Source organism: Zosterops lateralis, assembly GCF_965231275.1.
Source record: "Zosterops lateralis genome assembly, chromosome: Z".
Lineage (NCBI taxonomy): Eukaryota > Metazoa > Chordata > Aves > Passeriformes > Zosteropidae > Zosterops > Zosterops lateralis.
In genome coordinates, this window is record NC_139800.1 from 78,034,991 (window position 1) to 78,049,218 (window position 14,228).

The following is a 14,228-nucleotide window of genomic DNA, read 5'->3' on the forward strand; positions in this document are numbered from 1 at the left end:
TTTTAGCATAGAGTGCAAGGAGCATCCCTTGGTTTTGAGACAAAAGTTTAAAATATTGCTACATCATTCTCTTCACACTTCACTCTAGAGATGCTCCACCACTTTTAGGCCTGGGATGAAGAAGACAATCAAACTTAGAGCTGCTGTCTTCTCTCCTCCCTGAAAATGTTATTAGTAACATCTAAAAGAGTTCCCTTATGAATAAAGGCTGAAAAGGGTGAAAGTGTAAAAAGGCAACAGTGCTGTACTCAGGGTAATGTTAAGAAGAAAGAATAAGACAATTCTGGATTTCTTTTAGGGGTTGGCACATCTTCATGCTCACCATGTCATCCATCGAGATATTAAAGGACAGAACGTTCTTCTCACAGAAAATGCAGAAGTAAAATTGGGTAAGTTTCCTTGAATGTGTGCTAGAAACTCGTTGGTCAAAATTTAAGATTTCTATCTTGACTCAGAAAGAACTTTCACTAACCTAAGTGCAGCATGTGTCCCAAGTATTGTTAAGGCTTGTGCTTACAAGGTGTCTGTAGTGTAGGAAGAGTTGAAAATATAAAGTGTTCTGCAAGGGCGTCCCTCACAGCCTGAGGGCAGTACAGGCAGCCACACACAGAACCAGCCCAGTAACTCACAGCACCATCAGGCCTTCACAGAAGATCCTGGGATGCAAACCACTTCCAGAGTAAAAAAGTTGGGGGAACAAATTTTGCTAATCCATTTCTCTAAAGGAAGTGGTCTTAGAGATTTGCGTAAATCTGACAGTAATGTGGAATTACTCATCTGTAAGGGCTACCACTGAGTAACAGTCATCTCTCAAGAAAGTTGGAGGGTTTATTCATTTCCTTTTATTACTGTGACATGTCAGTGCTGACAGCTTCTTCCTAAAACTAAACACAAGTATGTATCTCTCTTGAGGAGGGCATGTCTTTCATGTTTTGGAAAGACATCACAGGGATGTGTTTTAAAGGAGAAATCCCAAGGGGAACATTTCTTACTTGTGATGATCTTTACAGGCCCTCTCTCTTTAACTGAAAAAATGCACTGTAGAGTTGGAGAACAACAAGTAATAAACACGGCTTGTGGATGTGGGGTAGGATGTTTGGTTGGAGCAAGTAAAAATAAGTACTTTTAAAATCTCATTATGGTTTAACCTTGTGGCAGAAACCTGGCTTAGTTGAAGTCAAAGGGACTTCTGCTGTCAAATTAAATGAAGGCAGGAATTTGCTTGTAGTATCTAAATCATATGTATAAATTGTCAACTGTTCACTCTTAAAACAGGTAAGATGAAGGTGTTGTGTGTTTTTATAGTCTTGTATAGTTACTACTTCAACCATTCTTCACATGGTTGACAAGGCAGTTCGACCTTTCTAACTCTGGGTGAAGGTGAAACAGATGTACTAAGTATAATGATTTTTAAAAAGAAGGGAAAAAAAAAAAAAAAGTTGTTTCCAGAGAGATTTAGCTCATGTGTCATAAGGCAAAGAAGCTAGAAAGCCAAGTGGTTTTCAATTCAATTCTACTCCACCTCAGTGTGAGGGTGTGCACTTCCCATCAGAAACACAGAATGACCCCAAAGGCCTTCTTGGGGGCACATGAAATTATAGCACTGCAAAAGATTTTGGTTTGCAGATAATCTGCAATGAGGCAGCATCAATGAGAAAATCTTGGTGGTGACCATGGGGCTGTCTCCCTTTCAGTCCTTCTCTTTCCCCCTTCCTTTGTCTCCTCTGTGAATACCACTCCAGTGCCATCCCAGTGGATCCAATTAGTCTGTCTTGAGGTTTTGTTCAAAGAGATATACAATCACATAATTATTGGTTGTATGGACCCTTTTCATATTTGAACAAAACCATCTTGCTGTACAGTCCTTATGATTCAAAAGTATCACTCTTTTCAGAACAAAGAGAACCACATGGTTCACTCATTATAATGATCTAAGATGAGAATAAAGTGTGGTGATTCTTTCCAGCTTTCACAAGTGGCTATATCAGACACATCCAAATTTGCTTTGTGTGTAGATCCTATTTTTTCTTTCAGTCTAGTTGAAGACCTTGAGTCCTACTCAATGTAGCATTTAAATTAGACATAAGTTATTCCATAATGTCTTGTAGAGCAATTCCTCTTGCTGTAACCCACCAGGCAGATTTAGCAGGCTGTTTATTTAATTCTTCTGTCAAAAAGAAGGGAAAAAAGAGGCAGTTAAATATCAACTGTTGGATAAGAGGTACTGGAGGAGCTCAGATTTCATATATATTGTAACCCAAAGGTTTAGTATTGTAAACAGTATTAAAGTGATCAAGCACACGCTCTGCCATGCAGATACAACTTTTTGCTAATTTCTTTACCCCTTCTTGGCTTTTCAGTGGATTTTGGTGTAAGTGCTCAGCTGGACAGGACTATTGGGAGAAGAAACACATTTATTGGCACCCCATATTGGATGGCACCCGAGGTCATTGCTTGTGAGGAGAACCCAGACTCTACCTATGATTACAGAGTAAGTGTTAAATACTCCACAAGGTAAGAAAACTTGTGGGTTATTGCTGAAATCCTGCTCATTCGAAAAGTTCAAACTTCCTGCCTTTTAAACCACAGTAATACTAGAATTGTACAAACAGAAATATTTGTAATGTGTGGGTGGAAGCTCTTTTTAAGAGTGAAGTTTCACTGTGGGTGTTTTTTCTGAATTTTTAATACATGAAATACATGAAATACACTTTCATGAACTTCTCTGCAATAAAAAAGTACTAAGAAGGTTGCAGGTCTGGATAGAAAAGAAAGGGAGAGAGGAGTTCCAAAGGAATACTTGGAGTAGTTAATATGGCAAGTTACTGAATACTGTGGTAGAGCCGTTTTGCTCTGTACTCAGTTGTGAATCCTAAGTTAATTGGCGGTGATTAGTGTCTCTTTGCTCATTCATGAGCATGTGGCTGCAAGTCGTTTCCCATCCCTGAATGATTTCTGGTGAGTGGCAGAGGTGAGAAGGCACAGAATTTCCTGTATTTAAGTTTGTGAGCACTGCCTCTTGTCCCTCCCATGCAGCATGTTTTCCAGGGGTGGATTTCTGGGCAGGTATCTTCTGGGTGACCCTGCAGTCACTCTTTTAGTTCAGATGCTTTCTCCATTGCCACTTTGCACCTCTCCTTCCAGCTGTGGCTTCAGAAATATTTATGAGAAGAATCTGCTATTGCTTCCATTTTTCAGTGGTTCAGAGACTGTGATTCTCCCTTGCTGAGACCTTCTGTGCTGCACTGGCCCAGTGAGGTCATGCTGTGTGTGTCAGTCATGAATAAACAATATTTATTTTTCCATATCATGCCAATGTTCTACTCAAACCTCAAGAAGTTAATCTCTTGTCTTCATTCCCTGCCCCTAGTTGATTTCCTTCTCTGAATGTGCACTTACCAGAAGGTGCAATCATAAAGAATGTGCACCCCTAATTCTTGAGCTTTCTTTGCCTTCAGTAATAATCCTGGTTTGTCTGCTTCCAAATAGATACTGCATATGGTCGTTTAAAACTGGTCAGCACAGTGTTTTGGAAGCACTTCTGCAAACGGTGCTGTGACTCAGAAGGTGGCACAGAGCTGGCCTTTCCCACAGAGACTTATACCTGATAGGATGGGCTAAGTAGCAGGAAGCTACTCTGTTACTTCTTGCTCTTCAAAAAACACCAGAACAACTGAACAAGACAAAACAAGTACAAATATATCCACGTAACTATGTTTGTATACACACTGAGCTTTGCAAACACTGCTGTCATCCTCCCTTACACCCATCTGCCTCTCAAGCTTTGGAACTCCAAACCAAAATTCCTTGTAGCCTGGATGTTTCTCTCACTCTCCTCAAAATTGCAGCACTACCCCTTTCAGCTTATGTGAAGAGTTCAGAGCAGCTGGACTCAGAGGGCTCTCTAAATTGGATTTAGAGTGCTGGGCTGGGTATGAGCTGCTATGCAGTGGTTTATTCCTTCTAATATGTGGTTTTCTGGCACTTTAGTTTTTTAAAAGATAAGTTTTAGAGAAGCTCTGCAAGTTGGTTTGGCCAGGTGCTTCTTATTTGGCTACATTTAGATACAAAAAATAGTGAAATAATGTACATGATTAATCAAGTGGAAACGTGTGAAGCTTTTACAGCCATTGATGGTGTTTGCAATTTACCTTCCATTTTCAAAACCTGGCCCTTGGCATCCAGATCAGCTAATAAAGAGAGCTCCACTCTGTTAACTGAGCTGAACACACATTGTGGCATAAATCTGACTGCATGATGTACTCTTCTCTCGTGTGCCCAAAAATGTGTGACTAGAGACTTTGTACAGGAAAAGTCAGACCCCAAGGCCTGACTATAATTCCTGTTCTATCAGTGTAGAAACTCAGCAATGACTGCTCTGAAATAAGCATTAAGACCAAGAATTATTTTTGGCCAGAAGCAGAAGGGTGAGGCACTGCTGTATCTTGATGCCTCATGAAAACAGATTTAAGACATGTATTTAAACAGTGCTATATTCTGCCTGGCTCTTGAATGCAGAGGGTCTGCATTTTGGGGCTGGCTGCTTAAATGATGGATCAGCTGTTCAGAGTTGCATGGGAAATGGGAAGCTTCTGGCTATTAGCACATTTCCTAAAAGCTCAGTAGGGAGTGGGAGGGAGCAGAATATTTGTCACTCCAAGTAAAACAACATGATCCAGGAGAGACCTAGGGGAACTGTAAAAAAAACAAACAAACCCAAAACCAAGAAGAAAATAAACAAATGAATCAAATAAGCTTGAATGCTGCACGCTGCAATGTGCATTGTTTCTTTTCCTGCAGAGTGACCTGTGGTCTCTGGGAATCACTGCTATTGAAATGGCTGAAGGAGCACCTCGTAAGTTATCTGATATAAAGGTGGGGGTGTTCTGTGTTAAAATAACTCATGCTTGGCTGATGCACTGATGCACAGAATTCTGGTTCTGTCTGTCTCTTTAAAAGCACTTCTCATTTGGACTTCATTGTGTTCTTCCTTTTGGACTCTTTCACTCTGTGTTTTGATTCCTTACCTTCATCTCCTGGGAAAACAAAAAGTCTTTTCTTAAAGCTTTTGTTAGCATCAATAGCCTATGGATACAACTAAGCAGAAGTTATTGATATGTTAGGAGAAAGTATTGACTGGAGTGGCTTTGGGTTTAGGTCACTAGAAAAAATGATGGCAGTGAGAAGAAGGTAGGCCTAAAGGTTATATTTTTACTCTGAAACTGACTTGTTTCTTGGAGATTTTGGGACTAATATGGCATTTACTCACATGTAATGTCTTTGATCCGTGACCACACTCTCAGCCTGACAGCAGATTGCCACAGTTCTACAGCCTGCTGCCCCCTCTCTCCCCAGAGAGCCTCTTGCAGCTCAGGCAGAGATCTGTGGGTGCAAAGTCCTTGTGTATTTTCATTTGCATGGGAGGCTGGTGGCTCTGCCCCAGCTCCTGTGGAGCAGATGAGATATATGGGGTATCCAGTCACTGCTGAGAGCACAGGAGATGAAATCTATCATACTCTGGCCTGAGCCTGAGAGCACAGAGGCTGTTTTTAAACAACCCACTTGGCTGTGCTCCCATCAGACTTGGTTTTTAGCAGGAGCCAACTGGAGTTCAGGAGCACTTTCAGACCCTGTGCTTTAGCCTGACTGAAGCTTAGTCCCGAGACATGAGTCCATGGGGAGTTTCTTTGGGAGGAACTTTGTAATTCTGCATGCCAGTTCCTCATGCATTTTATGTTTTCCCTAGTTTTGACAGGGAAATGCTGTAGATTATATTCTGTTGCCTTGTGTTTTGTTTACTGTAGTACAACAGTGTCTGGGACCCACAGCTAGAAATCAGATTTCTGCCCCCCATCTCCACTGTATCATGTACTTTTGAACATACCAAGGAAAAAGTCAAAGCCATAACCAAATGCAAGAAACTATGGCAGGTGGAGACAGACTTAGAAATTAATAGAAGGTAGAGAAGAGCACCACCAGAATATAGTCTTCTCACTTTTACTGGTTCTGTGATGCTTTAATTCATTTCTGTTAAGAGCATCACTCCTGAACACCTAAATATTATAAGAAATCAGCCTCCATGTATTTTCTGTCAGTTGTCCTTCAGTAGCTCTGTTTGGTGAAGAAAGACCTTTTACCCTCAACATTTCTCCCTGCCAGTTAGAACACACTCAAAATTCCATACAAAGTGCCTGGGATAGATGAGATGTGATGGTATTTGCTTTCTGCTGAGTTCCTTGTAGCTTCAACTTTCCACAGCTATAGCCCTAAAGAGAAGTACAGTGGGCTGGAGAGAAGGTAGTTTCTGAATGCAGGAATCTGCCAGATTGCCTGATAATGGTGCTCCCATTCCCAGAGCACATGATAGGTTAAATGTGTGCTCAGTCATTCTGCTCTGTGTCACAGTGCAGGTTATGAGCTCTGTGCTCCATATTAGCTTTTCTTCATCCCGGGTTTTCTCACATGCCATGAACCACATGGCAAAGAGTTTGGTTAAAATGGAGCTTATCATTTATCTGAAACCAGAAGCCAGACACTATAACTAGGTAAATATTTCAATCTCAGCTTGAACTTCAGTTTATGTGCAAACACGCTTTTGTGTATGGAAAAGGTGAGCTTTTTTATGTCCTTCAGAAGCTGTATATATAGAAAATATGAAGAAAGTCGTACTTCTTTCCTTGCAGCCTTTCTTTTGAATCTCTTTTAGCTGGAAATCTCTGTATACTCAGAGACTTGATTTCTTGGCTGTAGTGTGAATTTGGTTGGCTCCTGGTTGGGTTCTGGGGCAGATGCTGTGGAAGTGGAGGTGTTTGGAAGTGAGAAGTGAGGTCACAGGGGGTACATGCATCCTTCCATAATTTGTGGTTTCCTTTGCAGCCCTGTGTGACATGCATCCCATGAGAGCACTCTTCCTCATCCCAAGGAACCCGCCCCCAAAGTTGAAATCCAGAAAATGGTAAAGAGATGTGTAAAAAACCCTGTGTTTTTGCTGTAGTGGGCTTAGGGAGGGCTTTTAGCTCTCTTGTCCAGAGACAATGATTTTGTTAAATCATGCAGTTATAGGTAATTCCTATGCTGTTTCTAAGACCTGGATTGAGCCAGTGGGAAGATACAGTTTACCTTTGGGAAGCAACAGCTTTCTTTTGAACTCTGCCTAAACTGTGGCAGTTGTTTCATTTTGGTGTCTGTGGCTGAAATTGCAGGATAAACAAGGAAGGCTTAGATGTGCTGCTTGGGGTCAGGGCTTTATTAGAAGATTGCTTGGACATTGTGGGGCTAATGGCAGTAACCTGCCCTACAGAGAATTACTTCTTGTTTTAAATGAAGTATATAAAGGAAATCTTCACCTTATCAAAAGGTCAAGAACATTTTTGAAAGGCTTGTGTTGGCCAGATGGGGGTTTTGTTGATCAGGATGTAAATACAAGGTGACAGCTCCTCTGAGAGGGTGATGAGGAGAAGTTCACCTTCAGCACTGTGCTGGTCATAGGAGTCTCACTGGTGGCAGAACTCAAATTGTCTCTCTCAGTTCCAGTGTAGAAGGAAGCCTTGCAAAGTTAGTGCTTTCTACCACTCAGGGGTAGCGCTTGGTCCACAAGTTGAAAAGGATTATTGGTCTTTCTCCACTGTTGTGTCTTTTTTAGGTCAAAGAAGTTCCTAAATTTTGTTGAAAGCTGCCTTGTGAAGCATTATTTGCATCGTCCATCCACGGAGACCCTGCTGAAGCATTCCTTCATCCGAGACATGCAGAACGAGCGGCAAGTGCGCATCATGCTGAAGGATCACCTCGACAGGACAAGGAAGAAAAAAGGAGAAAAGGGTAACCTGGCAAAACCAAAGCAGAGGGCACTTCAGAGAGCATGGCCTCTTCAGATTTTGGCAGCGGCTGAAATGCTAGAACCAGGAAAATTGAGGGAGTGATGTCCTTGATTGAGGGGGGGCATTACGAAGATTTCTTTGTCTGGGGTCCTTGATGGTGTTTTAGTGCTAAAGTCCTTAGAACCTCAAGTTATTGAGAGCAGCCCTGCTGCTAGCAGGGAGCAAGGACTCTAAGTAAAATGTGGGTCTCTCCTTTCTTGAGCAGTGTTGAGCAAGTGTTTCCTTGTTCTCTCAGTTCATGATTCTGTCCCAGATCCAATTGATTTACCTGTTGGATCTCCATATAATTTTGTCGTGTGAGTTCTTTGGGGGAAGCAGGACTCCTTAAGTGTTTAGTAATGGAGTGCACAAAAGAGACCTGTAGAAGACCTCCAAGCTCCAGTAAAATACAGATGTTCTAATAAATTACTTCCTTTGCAGCATGTATGAAGAAAAAGAGAGTTTGGAATTTTTTTCCAAACGCCAGCCTTACCCTTCAGAGCAAAAGCTGGAAGAAGCAGTTCAGGAATGGGCCTGATACTTGTGAAAATGCCTGAGCATTTTTTTGCACGGACTAAGGGCTGTGCAAAGGGGACAGACACACGTGGCCTATTGACCAACAACCCTGCCCTCTCTCCCCTTTTCCCCTTCAGTATGTTTTATACTGCTACAAGCACTGTGATGATCAGGGACTTAGACCAAACCTGGAAAGCACTATGGTGTTGGAAGGTGTCTTGTATATGCTCTGATTTGACAACAGAAATATTTGTGCCCGAAACGAAATTGCTGTTGCAAAGTAGATTTACTCACTCCAGTAGTAGTTGCAAATTCTCCCACCACTTTCACCTATGAATCTCAAAGCACACTGAAATGGAAAGATAGTGAGTTAGAATTTCTCACAAATGCCCTTGAGAGGGGTGGAGCAGTGCAAAGATAACAGTCACTTCTTCATAAATAGTTATATTTTGACCTGAAAATGCTATTTTTAATCAAAACTCCTGTGAAAAGGAGCATAGTATGGAATTGCCAGACTACGCACTTCCAAATAGTAACTTCAAAAAGAATGAATTCCCAATTTAGCATGTAATACAGCCAACAATGCAGGGTAGGACCAGTTTGAAATAATCCCAATAAAACTGCCTTCATTTTAGTCTTGAAGAGAATTATAAAACTGTGGGTCGGCTTTTGAAACTTTATTCTAAAACTAGTATTAGTTTTTGTTTTCTGTTTACTTAATTATTCCCTTTGGTACAAAAGGAATTACAAAATAATTACTGGTGGCCTCAGCATAGCTATGACGGAAGTATACAGAGCATCAGAGCAGTGCAAGCTTTTATGTCCTATCTAAATGTCTTTTTGAAGAGCCCCTAATGCTGGTGGTTCTGTGGGGGTTGGGTTTCTCTGTGGGTTTAGCCTAATTTGTTTCAGATTATGGAAGTAGGTTAGTTTTGCAAAACCAATACAGTCAGTCACGGGAAGAGGTGGGTGTGTGTAAAGGGGCTGCCCTGAATCATTATCTGAACTAGATTTTGAATTATGTACATGGATATTTTACCTCCCCTCAGCCTCCCAGTACAACATGTGACTTTTAAATTCCAATCCCTCCTTAGCCTGTAGCTCAGGCTGAGTGCTCAGAAATAAAGTTCAAGATCATGTTTTAAATAACAGCATCCTCCTCTGGTGTTTGTTCATTCTCTTTTTTAGAAGAAACGGACTATGATTACAGTGGGAGTGAGGAGGAAGACGATGAGCTGAATGAAGATGAAGGAGAACCAAGGTTAATTTTATTGCTGAAATAGAAAATTTGACTGCCCAAGCTGTTCTCATTGAAGGTGCAGCTCTCCTCAGCCAGAACAGCTTTCTTAACTTGCTCTGAATCCCAAATCTCCTGGGTCCCCTTTGGTAGCTTTAACTGTTTTGTAGCTGTCAAACGTAACTGCTGAGTACAAAATGTCTGTAATAGGCTGCTGCTTCAGTTTCCTTGCACTAGGGGGGAAACTCTCAAATGAAGGACCCAATAATCAGCTGGTGTGTAGCACACCAAGTGATTCTTGGCTGCAGAATCAACTGCTGGAAATACATCATGATTTGCCAGCACAGGGCAGCAAACATTCTCAAAGCACCTTGTATTCTCTCTTTATTGCTTTGTTTTGTCATGTAGAAACCTTCTCTTTGTTTCAGCTCCATAGTTAATCTCCCAGGGGAGTCAACTCTCCGCCGTGAATTTCTGAGGCTGCAGCAGGAGAACAAAAATCGTTCTGACCCTCATCGGCAGCAGCAGCAGCTGAAGGACCAGGAGAAGTACAAGAAGCAGCTGCTGGCAGAGCGGCAGAAGCGCATCGAGCAGCAGAAAGAGCAGAGGAGGAGGCTGGAGGATGTAGGAGACTGGCTTGTGTTGTTATTCCATGTCTCATCACAAATGAAAAATGTGCCTGTAGGGAGTAGGCTTTGCCAGGCAAGAGGGTTGTGTTAAATTGTCAGCTCAACCTGGATCTTGCACCCTGGGGGAACTGTGTCACTTTTGAACACAGTGGTTATAGATGGGCTCTGTCCTTTTCCTGCTGATAACCCGCCCTGAGCTCTGTGAGCAGAAGAGGAAGGGCATTTTGCTTGAGTAAGTTTGGTGATGGTAGCCCTGGCAGATGGGGTGAGAGATCCCCATTTCTTCCTCATATGCATTTCTCATTTTGCAGTCTGTTGGTCTGGTCCAGAGTCTCGGCCCTGCTTTTGTTTAAGATATAAAAGACAGCAGATTGCCTTTTCAGCTGCCTGACACACTGTTGTCTTAGAGGCAGAGCTAAATCGTAAAATCACAAAACCATTAAGGCTGGAAAGCACCTCTAGGATCCAGTCCACCCATTAACCCAGCACTGACATGTCCACCTCTGTATCTTGGTCCTAAGTGCCACATCCACACACTTTTTTTAACATTTGCAGGAATGGTGGTTCCATCACTTCCCTGGGCAGTCTGTTCCAGTGCTTGACCAGCCTTTCAGTAAACAGATTTTTCCCAATATCCAATCTAAGCCTCCCATGGCACAACTTGTTTGTTCTCTGGGAGCAGAGCCCAACCTCCTTTCAGGGAGTTGTGCAGAGCAGTGAGGACCCCCTGAGTCTCTTTTCTCCAGGCTGAACCCCCTCAGCTGCTGCTCATTAAACCTGTGCTCCAGACTCCTCCACTGCTCTGTCGCTCTTCTCTGGACACACTCCAGCCCCTCAGTGTCTTTCTTGCAGTGGCACAACACAAAAATCACCAACATGTCTCTTCCCTTAAGTATCTTACAAAACTCAAGCACTGTGTTAACACTTCAGAGCTGATATTTGTGACACACACTGCTGCTCTGTCAAGATGGAAATGCTCTGGGAGAAAACACCCTTCCATCTTGAAATGTGGGGAAGACATTTGTCATTAGATTAGTTGCCAGCTGACAGGGAGATCTCACATGCCTCATAAATGACAGATCTGCCCTGAGCTGCCAAAAGGGCAGAGGTTTCACTTCAGGTTTGGCAGTCATGGAGGTGGCAGCTTATTCCTGCCCACTTTTGCTCTGTGGTGTTGTCAGGTGCCCTCCCTTTAGTGACTAAAGAGCAGGAAACAGGCCCTGTGATTTATGAGCACTGGTATCAGTAATTGGCGGGTACTAAAGTAAAGTAAAATAAGCAATGTTATTCCCTGGCTTTCTTCCAGCACCAGAGGCGAGAGCAGGAGCTACGAAGGCAGCAGGAGAGCGAGCAGAGGTGGCCAGAGGTGAAGGTCAGTCAGAGGAAAGAGGAAAAGGATAAAGAAGACAAAAGGGCTGTGGCAGATTAATATTTCATAGTAGATAGACAGAGGAAATTAGAAAAGAAGCATCTAATATTTCATAGTAGATGGACAGAGGAAATTAGAGAAGAAGCAGGTATGAAGAGGGTGTTCACTGACAGCAGTTTGCAGTTCCCTGTTCTGTATCTGATGTCTTTCTCAGTTCCCTAAGGGTGTTCCCATCCTCTGAGTCATGGACCAAAGAGGGACTTCACTAGTGCATTTACTGCCTCTTGTTCTCAGATTCAGCTTTCCTTTGAGTTATCTTAGATGTTACTGAGTCACCCTCCTTATCTACAGCAGAGACACTGCCTCTCCCACTTTTGTCCCTGCTGTTTCCCTGTACTGAAATGGTCTGATTAAAATTCCTTTACTCTGAAAGTGTCCAGCATCAGCTAAACCTACGTTTAAATCTCCAGCCCCCATTTTGCATTCATGTTGTAACCAGGACCGTTTCTTGTTCACAAAAACAATGGAACCAGAAGTTAATTTTAATGCTGAACTGTTGTTACCAAGTCTGTCACCTTGGCCACAACATTTTTCTAATGTTTCAGCTGCAAACTGATCTGTAATGAAACAGAAGCATGCAGTGTTTGGTAAAAGACCTCTGGTTTTAGTAAGAGTAAAAAGAACAAAGACTATTTCCTGACCTACTGTCTAAAAAGTCAGTGTTTGGTGCCGCTTTATTCTTCCGGTTGCTTGGGGTTCTGACTCTTCTGTCAGCCCTGCTGCAATTGTGGTCACTTTGTTCTTTGAAAAGGCACTGTTTCTAGCAGGCAACTTGGTTGTCCTCCAAGGCATCATTGTCTCTAAGGTTCATCACTCTCTACTTTCAGAAGATGGAAGATGTGCAGCACAACAGGAAGATGCACCGAACTCTCCCCAAAGATCAGACACAGCTGCTGTCTCTCCAGCATGACCACAGGCAGAAGAAGGAGCCTTCCAAGAGTTCAAATGCAGGAGTGCATCCTCCATCAAGCAGCACAAGCAAAGAGGTACTGTCTTGGCCAGGGCAGCATTTTGGTGCTTTGTAGTTTATGATGCTGTAGGGATGCTGAAGCAGAGAGCAGATTGATCTTTAAACCTACATCTGGGGCTTGACCTGTCTTATTACACACTTAGTCTACAGTCTTCCATTAATTTCAGAGGATAAGGGAAAGGAAGAATTGTTCTGTCAGTTTTGCTTGACTTGAGAGAAGGGTTTGATTGGTGAGTGGAGAAATGAGGTTCTTCTGGTCAAGTAGGTGTCATTCCCTTGTCTTTCTAAGAGGCATGAAATAAGGTAATACCTCCTGAGTTTTCCTAGAGGTTTTTGCCTGGTGTTAGGGTTCACAGAATTGACCCAGGCACAGAATGGCATCCTGCCTCCTGAACAGAGATCTCTGTGGCCCAGCAAGCAGGCTGGGATACCTTTTCATGTTTTTTTGTGTCCCAGAATGAGGTTTCATGGATCAGGGATAGCCACATATAGTCAACCTGTACTGTAATCCATTTTCCTCCTTTGCTAATTCTGACAGTATTTCTACTCACCAGCTCATTCTGGTCACTGTCACCATAGCATGAAAAGCTCTGGGTCCATTTCCATATGTTATCTCCTCATTCCCAGCATGCTTTTTTATATAATCCCAGCTGGTTAACCCAGTTCTACAGCTGGTGTGTGATTTGTTTTGTCACTAAAGTCTGGGTCAAAAATCTCAGCAGCTTACAGGTGCCTCCTTAGTAGGAGAGTGGATGTGATATTCTCTGCAGTCATGGCCAAGTATCTTCCCAAAATGCCCAAACAGAGGCACAAGGAGAGCTCATGCACATGTAAATAGGAGAAATACAGCTTCTTAATACCTTGCTGCTGTCTTTAAGCATGTGCCATCTTTGTCATCTTGTGTGTGTGTGTGCTGCAACTATTCCCTGAGCTGAAATGTCCAGTATTGACAGAGTTAAATGTAACTGCTAGGATTGGTGAAATGATGAATTTCAGTAACTGAACAGAGTTTGCAAACAGCCAAACAGCAACATGGAGTGAGGGAAAAAAAGCTATTAAGCTACTTATTAGAGGAGAAGTTTGTGAAAATGAGAGTAATTCTGTTTCAAGTACAACCTAAGTGTCAAAACCACAAACACCCTTACTGTGAAAGTTTTATTGTACTGACTGATTAAACAAATTGTTACTGAAATTTGAATGAACTGCTCTTGAAATCAGTATTTGTTTGATGGTGGAGGGCTGGATCTTATTCCAGCTGAAAAACAAATTGAGTGTGGACAGAGAAGTAAGCTGCTTTTTCTAAGTACACAACATCAGTCAATAGAAAAGCTTTGCCTCTGCTAGGCCTTTAATGGGTGAAAATGCAACTCAGATGATTAATTTATTTTCTACTTTGTTGTAGTTAGAAGACAAAGCTCCAATAAAATAGTCTTAGATACTCATCTCTGGTTTTGGCATGTGTTTTGTAAAAGATTCCTTGATAGAAAAATGAAATGTTATTGAATTTAGTGTGCAGTCACTGTTAACTTCTCATTTAGTGGTGAAATACAGTATAATTAGTTGCAGATTAGTTGCTTTTTAGGTTCACAGC

The 14,228-nt window shown here is 42.2% G+C and overlaps 1 protein-coding gene across 4 annotated transcripts in view; it reads left to right on the forward strand.

Annotated features, from left to right (window-relative positions):
* The window catches only part of LOC310922867 (mitogen-activated protein kinase kinase kinase kinase 4-like), a 93,006-nt gene that overhangs the window by 38,683 nt on the left and 40,095 nt on the right, over positions 1 to 14,228 (forward strand). For 2 of the 4 annotated variants that reach the window (XM_083883786.1, XM_083883783.1), the window contains exons 6-14: positions 299 to 389; positions 2,361 to 2,491; positions 4,801 to 4,855; positions 6,877 to 6,955; positions 7,643 to 7,818; positions 9,561 to 9,633; positions 10,038 to 10,233; positions 11,545 to 11,610; positions 12,495 to 12,653. In XM_083883786.1, the coding sequence (XP_083739912.1) occupies positions 299 to 389; positions 2,361 to 2,491; positions 4,801 to 4,855; positions 6,877 to 6,955; positions 7,643 to 7,818; positions 9,561 to 9,633; positions 10,038 to 10,233; positions 11,545 to 11,610; positions 12,495 to 12,653 (1,026 nt within the window). The remainder of the gene's footprint in view (positions 1 to 298; positions 390 to 2,360; positions 2,492 to 4,800; positions 4,856 to 6,876; positions 6,956 to 7,642; positions 7,819 to 9,560; positions 9,634 to 10,037; positions 10,234 to 11,544; positions 11,611 to 12,494; positions 12,654 to 14,228) is intronic. The other 2 variants (XM_083883784.1, XM_083883785.1) reach the window with 2 other exon arrangements.